General features: G+C 38.4%; 1 protein-coding gene across 9 annotated transcripts in view; it reads right to left on the minus strand.

Annotated features, from left to right (window-relative positions):
• The window catches only part of TACC2 (transforming acidic coiled-coil containing protein 2), a 302,667-nt gene that overhangs the window by 22,274 nt on the left and 262,292 nt on the right, over positions 1–18,101 (minus strand). For 8 of the 9 annotated variants that reach the window (XM_053692637.1, XM_053692632.1, XM_053692635.1 and 5 more), the window contains 3 exons: positions 14,362–14,451; positions 8,921–9,067; positions 848–924 (listed from right to left, as the gene is read on the minus strand). In XM_053692637.1, coding sequence (XP_053548612.1) covers positions 848–924; positions 8,921–9,067; positions 14,362–14,451 — 314 coding nt within the window. The remainder of the gene's footprint in view (positions 1–847; positions 925–8,920; positions 9,068–14,361; positions 14,452–18,101) is intronic. The other variant, XM_053692634.1, reaches the window with a different exon arrangement.

The following is an 18,101-nucleotide window of genomic DNA, read 5'->3' on the forward strand; positions in this document are numbered from 1 at the left end:
TTGAGGGCGTCCAGGTTGTACAACGTTGTATTATCAACACAGCGGGATTAGACAAGGGGAGGAGCTGGAGTCAAGTAATCTTAAAGGGACAGTTCCTTATGTTACATGTTGTAAGTCCCATATGTTATATCATACAGTTAAAGTTTCATGTCTTCAATAACAGAATATGGGGGGGGTTGCATAAATACAAATTAAATAAAATCTATAAAACTTGTTTTACCCATTAGCACAAGAAAAGCAAAACACTTTGATTTTGTTTAGAAAATCATAAAATGTATCAAGTCAATAACTGCATTGCTTCCATTTGAAAAAGGATGACATAGGGTAAAAAGAAAATGTTCCACTTTGTTACAGTATTTTATTTTTAAACAAGTTCCTTTCTTATATGACATGTTGAACCCCTGCAACAAGGTAAAATACATAGTCCAAGTTGTGCTTCTATGACAGTCCAAATGAGGATACAGCTGCTGAGCCAGTCAAGAACATGCGTATGTTCCACACTGGCTGTATCCTCATTTGGAGTAGAATGGGGGTATTCCAAAAGAGCAACTTTTACTATGTGTTTAACCCTTCTGAAGAAAATAAACATATAGGAAAAGAACTGCATTAAAAAAAATCTAATGAAACACAGCATTTTATTTGTATAGTAAAATATCCCTTTAATAGTGAGTGTAAAGCGTAAGATTTCTAGACTTCAGAATACTTGTAACACAATATATTAAAGGCTTGACTTATGTGTCCTTTTTCAGCTTCCTGGCCCATCAGACTAGATTTTATGAAGATATTGAGGCCGTTCAAATCTTGCTGTAACCATACATTTCCTGTTCTTATTCTGTAATAATCTCACCTCATCTCCACCACTTCACAGCGACTGTCCTCGTACTTCTTCTTCCATTCGGTCACTTCCTGTTCTTTGGCGGAAATCTGAAGTGGAAAACAAAGTAAAAATCAATTAAATGAGGATTTCATGTTATCAACTATAATGTAGTTATATAGACCTGTACCTGTAGGGTACAAATAAAGTGTAGTTAGCTCTTGTATTGGTGATATATGGTTTGTGCTTTATGGATATGCTAAACTCTCTTTCATACAGTGCATTTTATCTGTGCTTCTAACTGGTTTAAATAATCTAAAGTGCCACCAGATGTTCATGCGTAAGTGGTGTGATATTGACACCTAGTGGTAGTGCTGGGAATTGTGCATGTACAGTACTGTGCAAAAGCTTTAGGCAGGTGTAAAAAAATGCTGTAAAGTAAGAATGCTTTAAAAAAAAAATAGAAATGTTAATAATTTATTTTTTAGCCATTAACAAAATACAAATTGAGTGAACCGAATCTAAATCAAATCAATATTTGGTTTGACAAACCTTTGCTTTAAAAACAACATCAATTCTTCTAGGTGCACTTGCACACAGTTTTTTAAGGAACTTGACAGATAGGTTGCTTCAAACTAAGCACAGTTCTTCTGCTTTTGTCTCTTCATGTAATGCCAGACAGACTCAATGATGTTGAGATCGGGGCTCTTTGGGGGCCATGCCATCACTTACAGGACTCCTTGTTCTAGATAGTTTTTAATGACTTTAGTTGTATGTTTGTAGGATAAATTTGAGGCCAATCAGATGCATCCTTGATTGTATTGCATGATGGATAAGTATCTGCCTGTACTTCTCAGCATTGAGGAGACCATTCATTCTGACCAATCCCCAACTCCATTTGCAGAATTGCAGCCCCAAACTTGCAAGGAACCTCCACCATGCTTCACTGTTTCCTGCAGACACTCATTCTTGTACCGTTCTCCAGCATTTTCAGGTGACAAACTGCATTTTACTACAGCCAAATATTTAAAATTTTGACTGATCAGTCCAGAGTACCTGCTGCCATTTTTCTGCACCCCAGTTTCTGTGTTTTTGTGCATAGTTGAGTTGCTTTGTTTTTACTTCGGAGGTTTGGATTTTTGGCCACAAGTGTTCTATGAAGACCATTTCTGACCACACTTCTCCGGACAGTAGATGGCACTGCTGGACATCTTCAGATTGTGAAGGGAAGTAAGCAAGTTTTCTTGGCCGACCACTATGTTCCTCAACATTGCCTGTTTGTGCATCTTCAAAAGAGCCTGGACAGCACATCTGGAAACCCCTGTCTACCTTGAAATTTCTGCCTCGGAGAGACCTTGCTGATGCACCTTGTGTCCTGTAACTGTGCTCAGTCTTTTTACATTAAACTGTCTTCAGCAACTTTGGGTGTTCCTCGCCCAGTTTTGTTCCTCCTACACAGCTGTTTCTGTTTCAGTTAATGATTTTATTTCAACCTACATATTAAATTGATAATCATTGGCACCAGTTTGGTATAATAGTTTAATCATACACCGGACTATATGCCTACAAAATCCCTGACTTTGTGCCAGTGCAACTACAAGAATTGAGGCTGTTTTTGAAGGCAAAGTATAGTCACACCAAATATTTACTTCTAATTACTCACATTACATTTTACTTTATAGCACCTGCCTAAAACCTTTGTTCAGTACTGCATAAATCTATAAAGCTAATAAGAAAGTAATTTTAAAACTTGCAATTTTTTAGATAGCTCACTAAAATTTGTAAAGATTTTTTTTCACAGAAAAACAGAATTTATGTTTACCTGATAAATTACTTTCTCCAACGGTGTGTCCGGTCCACGGCGTCATCCTTACTTGTGGGATATTCTCCTCCCCAACAGGAAATGGCAAAGAGCCCAGCAAAGCTGGTCACATGATCCCTCCTAGGCTCCGCCTTCCCCAGTCATTCGACCGACGTAAAGGAGGAATATTTGCATAGGAGAAATCATATGATACCGTGGTGACTGTAGTTAAAGAAAATAAATTATCAGACCTGATTAAAAAACCAGGGCGGGCCGTGGACCGGACACACCGTTGGAGAAAGTAATTTATCAGGTAAACATAAATTCTGTTTTCTCCAACATAGGTGTGTCCGGTCCACGGCGTCATCCTTACTTGTGGGAACCAATACCAAAGCTTTAGGACACGGATGAAGGGAGGGAGCAAATCAGGTCACCTAGATGGAAGGCACCACGGCTTGCAAAACCTTTCTCCCAAAAATAGCCTCAGAAGAAGCAAAAGTATCAAATTTGTAAAATTTAGTAAAAGTGTGCAGTGAAGACCAAGTCGCTGCCTTACATATCTGATCAACAGAAGCCTCGTTCTTGAAGGCCCATGTGGAAGCCACAGCCCTAGTAGAATGAGCTGTGATTCTTTCAGGAGGCTGCCGTCCGGCAGTCTCGTAAGCCAATCTGATGATGCTTTTAATCCAAAAAGAGAGAGAGGTAGAAGTTGCTTTTTGACCTCTCCTTTTACCAGAATAAACAACAAACAAAGAAGATGTTTGTCTAAAATCCTTTGTAGCATCTAAATAGAATTTTAGAGCACGAACTACATCCAAATTGTGCAACAAACGTTCCTTCTTTGAAACTGGATTCGGACACAAAGAAGGCACGACTATCTCCTGGTTAATGTTTTTGTTAGAAACAACTTTCGGAAGAAAACCAGGTTTAGTACGTAAAACCACCTTATCTGCATGGAACACCAGATAAGGAGGAGAACACTGCAGAGCAGATAATTCTGAAACTCTTCTAGCAGAAGAAATTGCAACCAAAAACAAAACTTTCCAAGATAATAACTTAATATCAACGGAATGTAAGGGTTCAAACGGAACCCCCTGAAGAACTGAAAGAACTAAATTGAGACTCCAAGGAGGAGTCAAATGTTTGTAAACAGGCTTGATTCTAACCAGAGCCTGAACAAAGGCTTGAACATCTGGCACAGCTGCCAGCTTTTTGTGAAGTAACACAGACAAGGCAGAAATCTGTCCCTTCAAAGAACTTGCAGATAATCCTTTCTCCAAACCTTCTTGAAGAAAGGATAGAATCTTAGGAATTTTTACCTTGTCCCAAGGGAATCCTTTAGATTCACACCAACAGATATATTTTTTCCATATTTTGTGGTAGATTTTTCTAGTTACAGGCTTTCTGGCCTGAACAAGAGTATCAATGACAGAATCTGAGAACCCTCGCTTTGATAAGATCAAGCGTTCAATCTCCAAGCAGTCAGTTGGAGTGAGACCAGATTCGGATGTTCGAACGGACCTTGAACAAGAAGGTCTCGTCTCAAAGGTAGCTTCCATGGTGGAGCCGATGACATATTCACCAGGTCTGCATACCAAGTCCTGCGTGGCCACGCAGGAGCTATCAAGATCACCGATGCCCTCTCCTGATTGATCCTGGCTACCAGCCTGGGGATGAGAGGAAACGGCGGGAATACATAAGCTAGTTTGAAGGTCCAAGGTGCTACTAGTGCATCTACTAGAGTCGCCTTGGGATCCCTGGATCTGGACCCGTAGCAAGGAACCTTGAAGTTCTGACGAGAGGCCATCAGATCCATGTCTGGAATGCCCCACAATTGAGTAATTTGGGCAAAGATTTCCGGATGGAGTTCCCACTCCCCCGGATGAAATGTCTGACGACTCAGAAAATCCGCTTCCCAATTTTCCACTCCTGGGATGTGGATTGCAGACAAGTGGCAGGAGTGAGTCTCCGCCCATTGAATGATTTTGGTCACTTCTTCCATCGCCAGGGAACTCCTTGTTCCCCCCTGATGGTTGATGTACGCAACAGTCGTCATGTTGTCTGATTGAAACCGTATGAACTTGGCCTTTGCTAGCTGAGGCCAAGCCTTGAGAGCATTGAATATCGCTCTCAGTTCCAGAATATTTATCGGGAGAAGAGATTCTTCCCGAGACCAAAGACCCTGAGCTTTCAGGGGTCCCCAGACCGCGCCCCAGCCCACCAGACTGGCGTCGGTCGTGACAATGACCCACTCTGGTCTGCGGAAGCTCATCCCCTGTGACAGGTTGTCCAGGGACAGCCACCAACGGAGTGAATCTCTGGTCCTCTGATCTACTTGTATCGTCGGAGACAAGTCTGTATAGTCCCCATTCCACTGACTGAGCATGCACAGTTGTAATGGTCTTAGATGAATTCGCGCAAAAGGAACTATGTCCATTGCCGCTACCATCAAACCTATTACTTCCATGCACTGCGCTATGGAAGGAAGAGGAACAGAATGAAGTATTTGACAAGAGTTTAGAAGTTTTGATTTTCTGGCCTCTGTCAGAAAAATCCTCATTTCTAAGGAGTCTATTATTGTTCCCAAGAAGGGAACCCTTGTTGACGGAGATAGCGAACTTTTTTCTACGTTCACTTTCCACCCGTGAGATCTGAGAAAGGCCAGGACAATGTCCGTGTGAGCCTTTGCTTGTGGAAGGGACGACGCTTGAATCAGAATGTCGTCCAAGTAAGGTACTACTGCAATGCCCCTTGGTCTTAGCACCGCTAGAAGGGACCCTAGTACCTTTGTGAAAATTCTTGGAGCAGTGGCTAATCCGAACGGAAGTGCCACAAACTGGTAATGCTTGTCCAGGAATGCGAACCTTAGGAACCGATGATGTTCCTTGTGGATAGGAATATGTAGATACGCATCCTTTAAATCCACCGTGGTCATGAATTGACCTTCCTGGATGGAAGGAAGAATTGTTCGAATGGTTTCCATTTTGAACGATGGAACCTTGAGAAACTTGTTTAGGATCTTGAGATCTAAGATTGGTCTGAATGTTCCCTCTTTTTTGGGAACTACGAACAGATTGGAGTAGAACCCCATCCCTTGTTCTCCTAATGGAACAGGATGAATCACTCCCATTTTTAACAGGTCTTCTACACAATGTAAGAATGCCTGTTTTTTTATGTGGTCTGAAGACAATTGAGACCTGTGGAACCTCCCCCTTGGGGGAAGCCCCTTGAATTCCAGAAGATAACCTTGGGAGACTATTTCTAGTGCCCAAGGATCCAGAACATCTCTTGCCCAAGCCTGAGCGAAGAGAGAGAGTCTGCCCCCCACCAGATCCGGTCCCGGATCGGGGGCCAACATCTCATGCTGTCTTGGTAGCTGTGGCAGGTTTCTTGGCCTGCTTTCCTTTGTTCCAGCCTTGCATTGGCCTCCAGGCTGGCTTGGCTTGAGAAGTATTACCCTCTTGCTTAGAGGACGTAGCACTTGGGGCTGGTCCGTTTCTGCGAAAGGGACGAAAATTAGGTTTATTTTTGGCTTTGAAAGACCTATCCTGAGGAAGGGCGTGGCCCTTGCCCCCAGTGATATCAGAGATAATCTCTTTCAAGTCAGGGCCAAACAGCGTTTTCCCCTTGAAAGGAATGTTAAGCAATTTGTTCTTGGAAGACGCATCCGCTGACCAAGATTTTAGCCAAAGCGCTCTGCGCGCCACAATAGCAAAACCAGAATTTTTCGCCGCTAACCTAGCCAATTGCAAAGTGGCGTCTAGGGTGAAAGAATTAGCCAATTTGAGAGCATGAATTCTGTCCATAATCTCCTCATAAGAAGAAGAATTATTATTGAGCGCCTTTTCTAGTTCATCGAACCAGAAACACGCTGCTGTAGTGACAGGAACAATGCATGAAATTGGTTGTAGAAGGTAACCTTGCTGAACAAACATCTTTTAAGCAAACCCTCTAATTTTTTATCCATAGGATCTTTGAAAGCACAACTATCTTCTATGGGTATAGTGGTGCGTTTGTTTAGAGTAGAAACCGCCCCCTCGACCTTGGGGACTGTCTGCCATAAGTCCTTTCTGGGGTCGACCATAGGAAACAATTTCTTAAATATGGGGGGAGGGACGAAAGGTATACCGGGCCTTTCCCATTCTTTATTTACAATGTCCGCCACCCGCTTGGGTATAGGAAAAGCTTCGGGGGGCCCCGGGACCTCTAGGAACTTGTCCATTTTACATAATTTCTCTGGAATGACCAAATTCTCACAATCATCCAGAGTAGATAACACCTCCTTAAGCAGAGCGCGGAGATGTTCCAATTTAAATTTAAATGTAATCACATCAGGTTCAGCTTGTTGAGAAATTTTCCCTGAATCTGAAATTTCTCCCTCAGACAAAACCTCCCTGGCCCCCTCAGACTGGTGTAGGGGCACTTCAGAACCAATATCATCAGCGTCCTCATGCTCTTCAGTATTTTCTAAAACAGAGCAGTCGCGCTTTCGCTGATAAGTGGGCATTTTGGCTAAAATGTTTTTGATAGAATTATCCATTACAGCCGTTAATTGTTGCATAGTAAGGAGTATTGGCGCACTAGATGTACTAGGGGCCTCCTGTGTGGGCAAGACTGGTGTAGACGAAGGAGGGGATGATGCAGTACCATGCTTACTCCCCTCACTTGAGGAATCATCTTGGGCATCATTTTCTCTAAATTTTGTGTCACATAAATCACATCTATTTAAATGAGAAGGAACCTTGGCTTCCCCACATACAGAACACAGTCTATCTGGTAGTTCAGACATGTTAAACAGGCATAAACTTGATAACAAAGTACAAAAAACGTTTTAAAATAAAACCGTTACTGTCACTTTAAATTTTAAACTGAACACACTTTATTACTGCATATGTGAAAAAGTATGAAGGAATTGTTCAAAATTCACCAAAATTTCACCACAGTGTCTTAAAGCCTTAAAAGTATTGCACACCAAATTTGGAAGCTTTAACCCTTAAAATAACGGAACCGGAGCCGTTTTTATATTTAACCCCTTTACAGTCCCTGGTATCTGCTTTGCTGAGACCCAACCAAGCCCAAAGGGGAATACGATACCAAATGACGCCTTCAGAAAGTCTTTTCTATGTATCAGAGCTCCTCACACATGCATCTGCATGTCATGCTTCTCAAAAACAAGTGCGCAATACAGGCGCGAAAATGAGACTCTGCCTATGATTAGGGAAAGCCCCTAGAGAATAAGGTGTCCAATACAGTGCCTGCCGGTTATTTTACATAGTTCCCAAGATTAAAATAATTCCTCAAGGCTATGGAGTATAAAATATGCTTATATATAAATCGTTTTAGCCCAGAAAATGTCTACAGTCTTAAAAGCCCTTGTGAAGCCCATTTTTCTCTTTATGTAATAAAAATGGCTTACCGGATCCCATAGGGAAAATGACAGCTTCCAGCATTACATCGTCTTGTTAGAAATGTGTCATACCTCAAGCAGCAAAAGTCTGCTCCCTGTTTCCCCCAACTGAAGTTAATTCCTCTCAACAGTCCTGTGTGGAAACAGCCATCGATTTTAGTAACGGTTGCTAAAATCATTTTCCTCTTACAAACAGAAATCTTCATCTCTTTTCTGTTTCAGAGTAAATAGTACATACCAGCACTATTTTAAAATAACAAACTCTTGATTGAATAATAAAAACTACAGTTAAACACCAAAAAAAACTCTAAGCCATCTCCGTGGAGATGTTGCCTGTACAACGGCAAAGAGAATGACTGGGGAAGGCGGAGCCTAGAAGGGATCATGTGACCAGCTTTGCTGGGCTCTTTGCCATTTCCTGTTGGGGAGGAGAATATCCCACAAGTAAGGATGACGCCGTGGACCGGACACACCTATGTTGGAGAAATAAAAATGTTAACCGGACATGAACCTTTTTTCATGATGCATAACTTTTCAATTTATTTATATTATCTAATTTTCTTCATTCTCTTGGGAGCAGCAGTGCACTACTGGGAGCTAGCTGAATGCACTAGGTGAGCCAATAAACTGTGGCATATATGTGCATCTACGAATCAGCAGCTCCTGAGTCTACCTAGGTATCCTTTTCAACAAAACAATTTAGAAAATAGAAGTAAATTGAAAAGTTGTTTAAAAGCACATCCTCTTTCTGAATCATGAAAGAAAAAAATGTGGGTTTCCCTTTAAAGCAAATTTCACACGATTACACGGACCTTTGTATTCTTCACTCTACAGTTAGCTTTATTGCCCCTTTACCGGGGTTACCGCACAGAGGAGGTATAACAAATAGATACAGTACCTCTTCCCTGGCAAGCTGGAGCGCAGTATCAAGGTCAGACTGCTGGTAAGGCAGTAAAAGTCCCGCGCTAGCGGTGTCCATAGCCACTGTCCGGGAGTACAGAGAGTTGTGAGCCAGGCTGACATCTGAGGAGTCCAGTCCATCACACTAGAAGTGGTAGCAGAGGAGAAATCATTAGACTTGCTCAGTACAAGCACTGCAGACATATTCATGCAAGATAAAGAGGCAAAGAGCAGGAACTCACTGCAAACTCACTCGGTTAAGAGAGTTACATTTGGCACAGCAAACACCCAGCTGGGGAGACCCCAATTTCCGTTAAAAGCTTCAGACTTAGTGCAGTGCATCCCCCAGTTTAGTAATCAAATCTAATTTACACATTAGTGAATTTATCTTCTTAAATAATCATGAAAATGTAGTTTATCTGGCAAACAAGAGCAGCCACAGGGTTAATAATATCATGACATAACAATGACATCTTTGAATATAAACATATTTGCAATATACATGTATTGGCATAAATGCATAGGTAAAAGTTATCTCTGTTTTAAAGTTTTCCCTGCACGTGCATGTGAAGCATACCTAGATATTCTCAGGGCACCAGCATTTTAAATTCTACAGCTGCTCAGAGCGCCTTTGGGGCTTGTATCATGTCGGCAATGATGCACTTTGAGTTATTACCTGATGGTACAAGCACTTTAGGCTCTCTGAGCAAGTGTTGTGTTTAAAATGCTGGTGCACGGAGCATACTTAAAGGGACAGTCAACACCAGAATTTTTGTTGTTTAAAAAGATAGATAATCCCTTTATTACCCATTCCCCAGTTTTGCATAACCAACAGTTATATTAATACACTTTTTACTGCTGTGACTAACTTGTATCTAAGCATCTTCTGACCGCCCCTAATCACATGACTTTTAGTTATTATCTATTGACTTGCATTTTAGCCAATTAGTGCAGTGTCTGCCACAATCCACGGGCATGCTCACAATGTTATCTATAGGGTTTACCTGAACTAGCTCTCCCCTGCTGTGAAAAGCAGATACAAAGCATGTGATTAGAGGCGGTCTTCAAGGGCTTAGAAATTATCATATGAGCCTTCCTAGGTTTAGCTTTCAACTAAGAATACCAAGAGAACAAAGCAAAATTGTTGATAAAAGTAAATTGGAAAGTTGTTTAAAATTACATGCCCTATTTGAAAAATAAAAGTTTTTTTGGACTTGACTGTCCCTTTAAATACAGTACACATTTGAAACAGCTATAGCTTTTATTAGAAGCATTTTTGCTAAGACATGTTTATTATAATAATGATTCTATTCAAAACTGAAATGCATCCATTTAGATTTCAATTTTGGCTGGAATGTCCCTTTAAATGCGCCTCACTGTACAATGTATCAGGAGGGTTAAAGCACAGCAAAACGTACAACAAAGTTTATTGCATAGCACAGCCATTATAATCATTACTGTAAATGTGTACAGCAGTCTTAACTAAAGTGACCAATAGTATTTTATTCATTCCTGGAAAATGATAATTAGCATGGAAACAGATTTGCAACTCACATCAGCATTATTTTAGCCTTACTTATAAAAAGGAGTTACGCATGGACTTCAATTACTCTACTTAGGTAAGTTGTTTAATAGAGCCTATTTATTAAAGGGAATTGAAACCCAAAATTGTTCTTTTGTGATTCAAATAGATCATACAGTTTTAAACAACTATTTGGTTGACTTGTATTATCAAATGTAATCAATTCTTTTGGTATCCTTAGTTGAAGAAGCAGCAGTGTACTACTGGGAGCTATCTGAACATATATAGTGAGCCAATGACAGTGGCATATATGTGCAGCCACCAATCAGAAGCTAGCTCACAGTAGTGCATTGCTGCTGAGCCTACCTAGATATGCTTTTCATCAAAGGACACCAAGAGAACAAAGCAAATTAGATAACAGAAGTAAATGAGGGATTTAGCTTCACTGTTGTAGGTCTCTGCATGTATCATTTATAATGAGAACGACACACGCATTTTAGACTCTTGTTCTTGTTATATATACTGTATATATATATATATATATATATATATATATATATATATATATATATATATATATATATATATATATATATATATATATATATAAAAGCAAGGCACATCAGACCAAGCTGTTGACCACCAGCTTATATCAAAAATATTCACAAGGTCCACAGCACTTTAAAGTTAATAAAATCCAAATCCTTTGTTGAAGAAATGTGTTTGACTCAGGAAGACTGTGCGTACTTTAAAAAAAAAAAAAAAGGATCCTGTTTTTCCAATATAAAAGAAAATCAGAAAGATTAGAATCGACCTCATTGTTGTAAAACACGAGATCCACTCACAAAACACTAGTGGGCCCCATCTCCCAGTAAGTCTTCTGGAAATGTTAATGCTATTTACTGGAGCTTATGAGCACAAACGTGTAGGTGGTATCTATGCGGCTACGTCTGGCCAGATAAAACAAAGCCTTGGTCCCACTGCTTATTTTAATTTTACATTTTACCTTTGATCATTTTTATTATTTCTCATTTCTGATATCCGTGAACAATCTATTATTATTAATGTGATATATTTTAATATCATTGATAATTATTTTTATATAACCAGTTAATAAAGTCACAATTTGTCATTTATTAGTATTTTATGTACTGTATTTGGCTTTTTATGTCCTCTCTACTTGTGTTACAGTTTATCTATGTGGCTGAATGAAAACCAGGTTTTGCTGACAGCAACAAAATCTTACCGGAATTTAGAAAAGTTTTTCATCAAACACTTCTGTTAATATAAAAACCAGTACAATATTTCAAGTAAGTAAAAGCTAAGGTGTAGGTTTTAATCATGATTTATTTGATATGGTATTACACTCTCATCCGTGAATAAGACACTGGGACATTTACTGCACATGACAATATTAATGCTGTGATTATCCAACCAAAATCAGTACTATTGTTTCACTTATGTTAGTGAAGCATCCCTAAGCCACCCTGACAGTTTTAGTTCTGAATTCTCAAGTTAAAGGGACAGTCTAGTCCAAAATAAACGTTCATGATTTAGATAGGGCATGCAATTTTAAACAACTTTCCCATTTACTTTTATCACCAATTTTGCTTTGTTCTCTTGGTATTCTTAATTGAAAGCTAAACCTAGGAGGTTCATATGCTAACCTTGAAGGACGCTTCTTATATGAATGCATTTTGAACGTTCACCACTAGAGGGTGTTAGTTCATGTGTGCTTTATAGATAACATTGCGCTCACGCACGTGGAGTTACCTAGGAGTCAGCACTGATTGGCTAAAATGCAAGTCTGTCAAAAGAACTGAGATAAGGGGGCAGTCTGCAGAGGCTTAGATACAAGGTAATCACAGTGTGTTGGTTATGCAAAACTAGGGAATGAAGGGAGTATCTATCTTTTAAAACAATAACTATTCTGGTGTAGACTGTCCCTTTAAAATATGAATGTCTGCTAGATAACATGGAAAATGGTAAAATAGGATTTATAAGGTTCTAAAAATAGTCTGGTTAAATAAACGGTAATGATTTAGAGTGTTATAACATAAGTGAAAAAATGATAGTTTAGAAAGAACATAGAAAACAGATGCAGGAAGATATAGAGTACAAGAGAACAGATCTCTGCATGCTGCTACAAACTGCAGACTTGTTATGAAATACTGCTTTAAGAATCAACATTGTTAAAGTGACACTAAAACCTTTTATATCATATCTTAGGTTAAAATGAGCATTACTAAAGGGAAATTGTACTTTTCTACCATTTTTATTGAATCCATTTAGACATAAATAATTGGTATGATACAACTTTGGGCTCGCTTCCATTGAGCTGTAATTAGGTCTGCGTGAGCTTGGCTCGTAAACCAATAAATATGCTGTCGGAAGCAATTTTGTTTATCAACTGCTTCCAATGGTGCTTTATACCTCAATTTCGGTAGCCAGACTCTGGCTGCTTAAAATTTTTTTGCGTCCCATAGAATGCGAAAACCGTTAATACACTGTCGGAGGATGTTGATGCATTGAGAAAAATTACACCCTGCTCAATTATGTGTAAAAGATGTAGAAATAAATTGTAATAAGTTATATTTATTGTTGTCCCATGTATAGAAATAGTTGAACTTATGTTCTTATGGAAATATAAGTATATATTTGAATATAAAAATATATGCAAGCACATATGTACATAATTCAAGCTAAACCTATGCCTAGGGCAGCAATAAATATTTCTAATATTAATAAATTGTATATATATATATATATATATATATATATATATATAAAATAAAAAATAGTACTTGCTTATAGTTAAAAATATGTATTATAAATAAGTGTATCTTTGTTTTTTGTTTCTCTTTAGAGGTAATCACAGATAAGGAGCAAAGATGTTAAACGTAAATTCTATAGCGTAAGGTCTGGTTACCATAGCAACTAATTGATTTTCAAGAAATCCGACACATTGTTAACTTACACCTACACAAAAAGAGTGGCTGTGCGCAATGCGCAAAATATTTCAATGGAAACTTGGTACTGAAATGGAGCCGTAAATTACTTTTAGCTGTCGGCCACTTCGGTAGTTTACAGCTTCATTTTTAACAACTCAATGGAAGCGAGACCTTTGTTTTTTAGTTTAGCAGCTCAGCATTGAAACCTGTACTAAAAAAAGGTCTAAGATTTTTATAAAGATAAATTAATTGAAGGTTCCATTGATTTTAATAAGAGGACACTATGCTTATTCTTTTTATTTATTTTTAGGTCATTCATAAAGAGAAAGCAATTAAATTTGCTGACATTTTTAACACCCCCCCCCCCCAAAAAAAAGTAAATGCTACTATAATTTATACTAATACACCAGTATATACTATCTACTAATGTTCATTAGCTTGTTTGCCAACCAATAACCAATTAGCATTAGGAGGAAGTACCTATTATCCAATGAGACAGTGGCGGTTCTAGTACTTAATATTTGGGGGGCTAAAAAAACACAGTATATATAATATGTGGAGCCCTTTACAGCTGGGGGTGCTACACAGGCATTTGGAGGTGTATAGCACCCCCATAGAACCGCCACTGCAATGAGCATTTGTAGAAAGTGCATATTAGCCAATGAGCATTTCCATATGTATTTCTTTTTTAGTACAGTGACCCCTTAAAAACACCCACATTCAAACAAGATAACAAAATGGCTGCCACAGATGGATGCAACATACTACAATGCAGTGTGCGCTAGTGTTGCAACACAAGGAGCTACAGAGAAAGCGCACACTGCAGCATCTGGTAACTCAGGAAAGCATTCATAAAGAGCAGCCGTACAGATAAAGGTGCGTTAGTAACAGATGCATAAACTGTAGCAGGACACACAGTGACATAGGGATGCAGGGACCAGATCACTGCACACGCTTCCCAGATACCTCTGTATGCACAGGGCACTGCAAGGACTGGGATATGTGACTGGCTAACTTCAGGGCTTCAATTCGCATTGCAGCAAACTCTAACTCCTCCTGCGCCAAGGGAGGATAAGCCAGAGAAAGAAAGGTGTTCAGCTGCGAAATGTTAATGACAGAGCAGGCGTCTCGCAGGAAGATGGTTATAGAGACATTAATCGGACATAAAAGCCACATGTTTTGTGTCATGATTCAGATAGATAATGTCCTTTAAACAAGTTTCCAATGTACTTCTGTTATCAAATTTGCTTCATTATCTTGGTATACTTTGTTAAAGAATAAGAAATGCACTACTGGGAGCTAGCTGAACACACGGTGAGCCAATAACAAGAGGCATATATATGCAGCTCCTGGGCCTACCTAGCTTTTCAACAAAGAATACAAGGAGAATGAAGCATGTTAAATAAGAGAAGTATATTGGAAAGTTGTTTGAAATGACATGCTCTATCTGAGTAATAAAAATAAGTTTCCCTTTACTGTCCCTTTAAACGTACTATGTAATTCCTAATAAAATATGTAGTAAAAAAAAAAAACAATATGCACACTTTTCTTGTGTTATACAAAAATTGTGTTTCTCCACTTTCCACAGATAGGTCAGAAACTGACCCTGCTACGTGCTACACAGTGACGTCTATGTCAGTGCAGGAGCTCATTTACATTTGTCCCTAACTAATAAAACAGCAAAATACATAAGAACAATAACCTTGGACTGCAATATAATTTCTTTAAAAAAAAGTTTAAATGCTTTATGAAACATATTTGTACACGCAGATATTTTGCAGTTGAGTGCTTACTGATAGATTCTAGGCAAATGTATAAAAAATGGCTTTAATGCCCCTTTAAAGAACAGTAAAACGTGAATGAGTAAGAGAAGCTATAGAAATAAAAAGAAAGAGAAAAAAAATGAAGTTACACAAACCTTATTCTATTATAAATGAAATTGTCATTTTGTGTATTGGATAAGTGATTTCTTTGATTATGTAATAATCTATATTTAACTTTCTATATTTGATTTAATTAAAGGGATATGAAACTCAAATCAAACTTGTATCCTTCACATAGAGCAGCAATTTTAAGCAACTTTCTAATTTACTCCTATTTTCAATTTGTCTTTGTTCTCTTGGTATCTTTATTTGGAAAAAAAAAACAGGAATGTAAGCTTACAAGCCGGCCCATATTTGGTTCAGCACCTGGGTAGTTCTTGCTGATTGGTGGCTAAATGTAGTCTGTAATCTGGCACTTAGTGTTTCACTGTAATGTATAATTGTGTGACTAGTGGTAGCTGGCTCCTCTGTTTTTATAATGAGGTTTTGCCCTGACAGCCATACAGCTGGATCTGTTGTCACTATCAGCTACTGAGAATAAATATAACAATATCATCGGTGCACACATTTCTAGCTTGTCTCCATGAAAACATATTGGAAGTCGGCATAAAAGGGGACTAGAAAAGGGTAAAACAAACAAACAACCATATTGCATTTTTATTTTATAGCCTTTACCTGCAGAAAACATATCCTACTTTGCTGGCAGTGAAGTGCAGACAACAACATTTTGCGCTGGCGCATGTGCAGTGACATGGAAAAAGGGCTCAGTTAGAGTAGGATTTGATTGAAAAAGAGTGTTTAAAAGCAAGAATATTGCATGTTTTCCTCTAACAGTTCCATGAATTTATTTCTGACAGATTTAAAGGGATAGAAAGGTCAAAAATTATATTTGTGTTTCAATTTGAAATAGAAGCATTTTTTTACAATATATTTCAATTAGCAAAACTGCTTCTAATATAAATTATTGCTGTTTTCAGTGGCATACGCACATATGCTGCAAGGGCCCATGAGCCAGTATTCATAACACCACACCTTCTCAGAGCGTCAGCAGTGTTGTGTATGACACTAATTACAGCTTAAGAAGCAATACGCACCACAGACAGCTCTCTGAGAAGGTGTGGTGATTGAATACCGGTGCACTGGCCTCGCAGGATATGTGCATATGCCGCAGAAAAATTAATAACGTTTACTAGAAGCATTTTTGTTAATGGAAATATCTTGCAAAAACGCTTCTATTACAAATTGAAAAGCTCCTATGCACATTTCATTTTTGACCTTTCTATCCCTTTAAATGAAACATATATTTGGCATGAACAGAGTTAACACGTTTCATTGCTGCGCTTTCACTTGCATGACAGAACATATTTGCTCACCATATCCCTTTAAACGACAGATTGCAAGTATTTACATTTATTATTAGCTTATTCTGCACAGGGCCTGGGGCAGCACATATCTCACTGACGGGGGAGCATTATTACAGGTCTTGTTCAGGCTTGTTACCTAATTCCTCTTATCTAACTGAGGTTGCCGTGTTGGCCAATGAATCTCTTGGCAACGTGAATTTGTATCTAAATATCAAGCTGTTTTGCATTACATGAAAATTCAAAGCAAAAACAGCTCTACCTTTCTCATGTACAGGACATTTCAGGATCCTCTTAGAAAATTATTTATAGGGACATTGTACACCAGATTTTTCTTTGCATAAATCTCTTGTAGATGATCCATTTACAGCCCATCTGGGAATGTTTTGGTAACCAACAAACATTTAACAAATAAAGTTTTGCTTATTTTGTAATAAGATTGTGCTGATTTTCAGACCCCTAACCAAGCCCCAAAATACCAGATGTAGACCCAAGTTTATAGACTTATTTGGTCCTGTTTATGTTATCTGTATTTTCATATGCAAGGGAGGGGGGGAGGGGGTCTACACTTCATGGTTTCCCAGCCCCTTTAACTGGGTGTCCCAGCCTAACCTCATCAACAGTGCTTAACTTCGAGCTTCTAAGTAAGTTTTAAAAAAATGTTATACTGTATTTTTACATTATTATCTGTGAATATTCTTCTTTGCAGTAGGGTTTATTACATGGAGTTATAAGAAAATTGGTGTACACTGTCCCTTTAAGCACTTCCATAAGAAGTGAAGGAGATGATTTCAGGGTAGCTAAGTATTTTTTTAACCTTGATCTTGTTTAAAATGATATATTTTATACCCACTAAATTAATTGTTTATGCTCTTTTAAGATACAAAGTAGGATCTATGTATAATGCAATTTGTTTATGGGGCTAATAGTTCTGATCTGTGTACATTTAGAAGTATATTTTGTATTGTAGTTTATTTATGTAGTGGTTGTGAATTATTTGTGTAGTTAAAGGGATATGAGAGAGCTATGAGTACGGCACACCAGCCGAAACGCGTTAGCTTAAGACACTAAGGGCATGCTTTCGTTTTTGATGTCTTCATGTATGCTTTTAATGGATTAATAAAGAAAAAGTGTTTTACTGCAGCTCCAGGACTCTAAGTGTTTGTTCCAAAGGGATATGAAACCCAAACATTTTCTTTTGTGATTCAGGCAGAGCATACAATTTTTAAAAAATAAAAGTAAATAAATTTACTTTTATTTTCAAATTTATTTCATTCCCAATGTATTCTGTGTTGAAGAGATCTGGAGCATCTGGAGCACTAAATAGCAGGAAATTGTGCTCTTGCAAATGGATAACATTCTTGCAAAATAGCTGCCATAAAGTGCTCCAGAAATGAGCCAGCTCCTAAGCTTACGTCCCTGTTTTTCAACAAAAGATAGTAAGAGAGTGAAGGTAAATTGATAATAAACGTAAATTAGAAAGTTGTTTAAAATGACATCCTCTAAATTAATCATAAAAGAA

The sequence above is a fragment of the Bombina bombina genome, chromosome 9 (assembly GCF_027579735.1).
Source record: "Bombina bombina isolate aBomBom1 chromosome 9, aBomBom1.pri, whole genome shotgun sequence".
NCBI classification, from domain to species: Eukaryota; Metazoa; Chordata; class Amphibia; order Anura; family Bombinatoridae; genus Bombina; species Bombina bombina.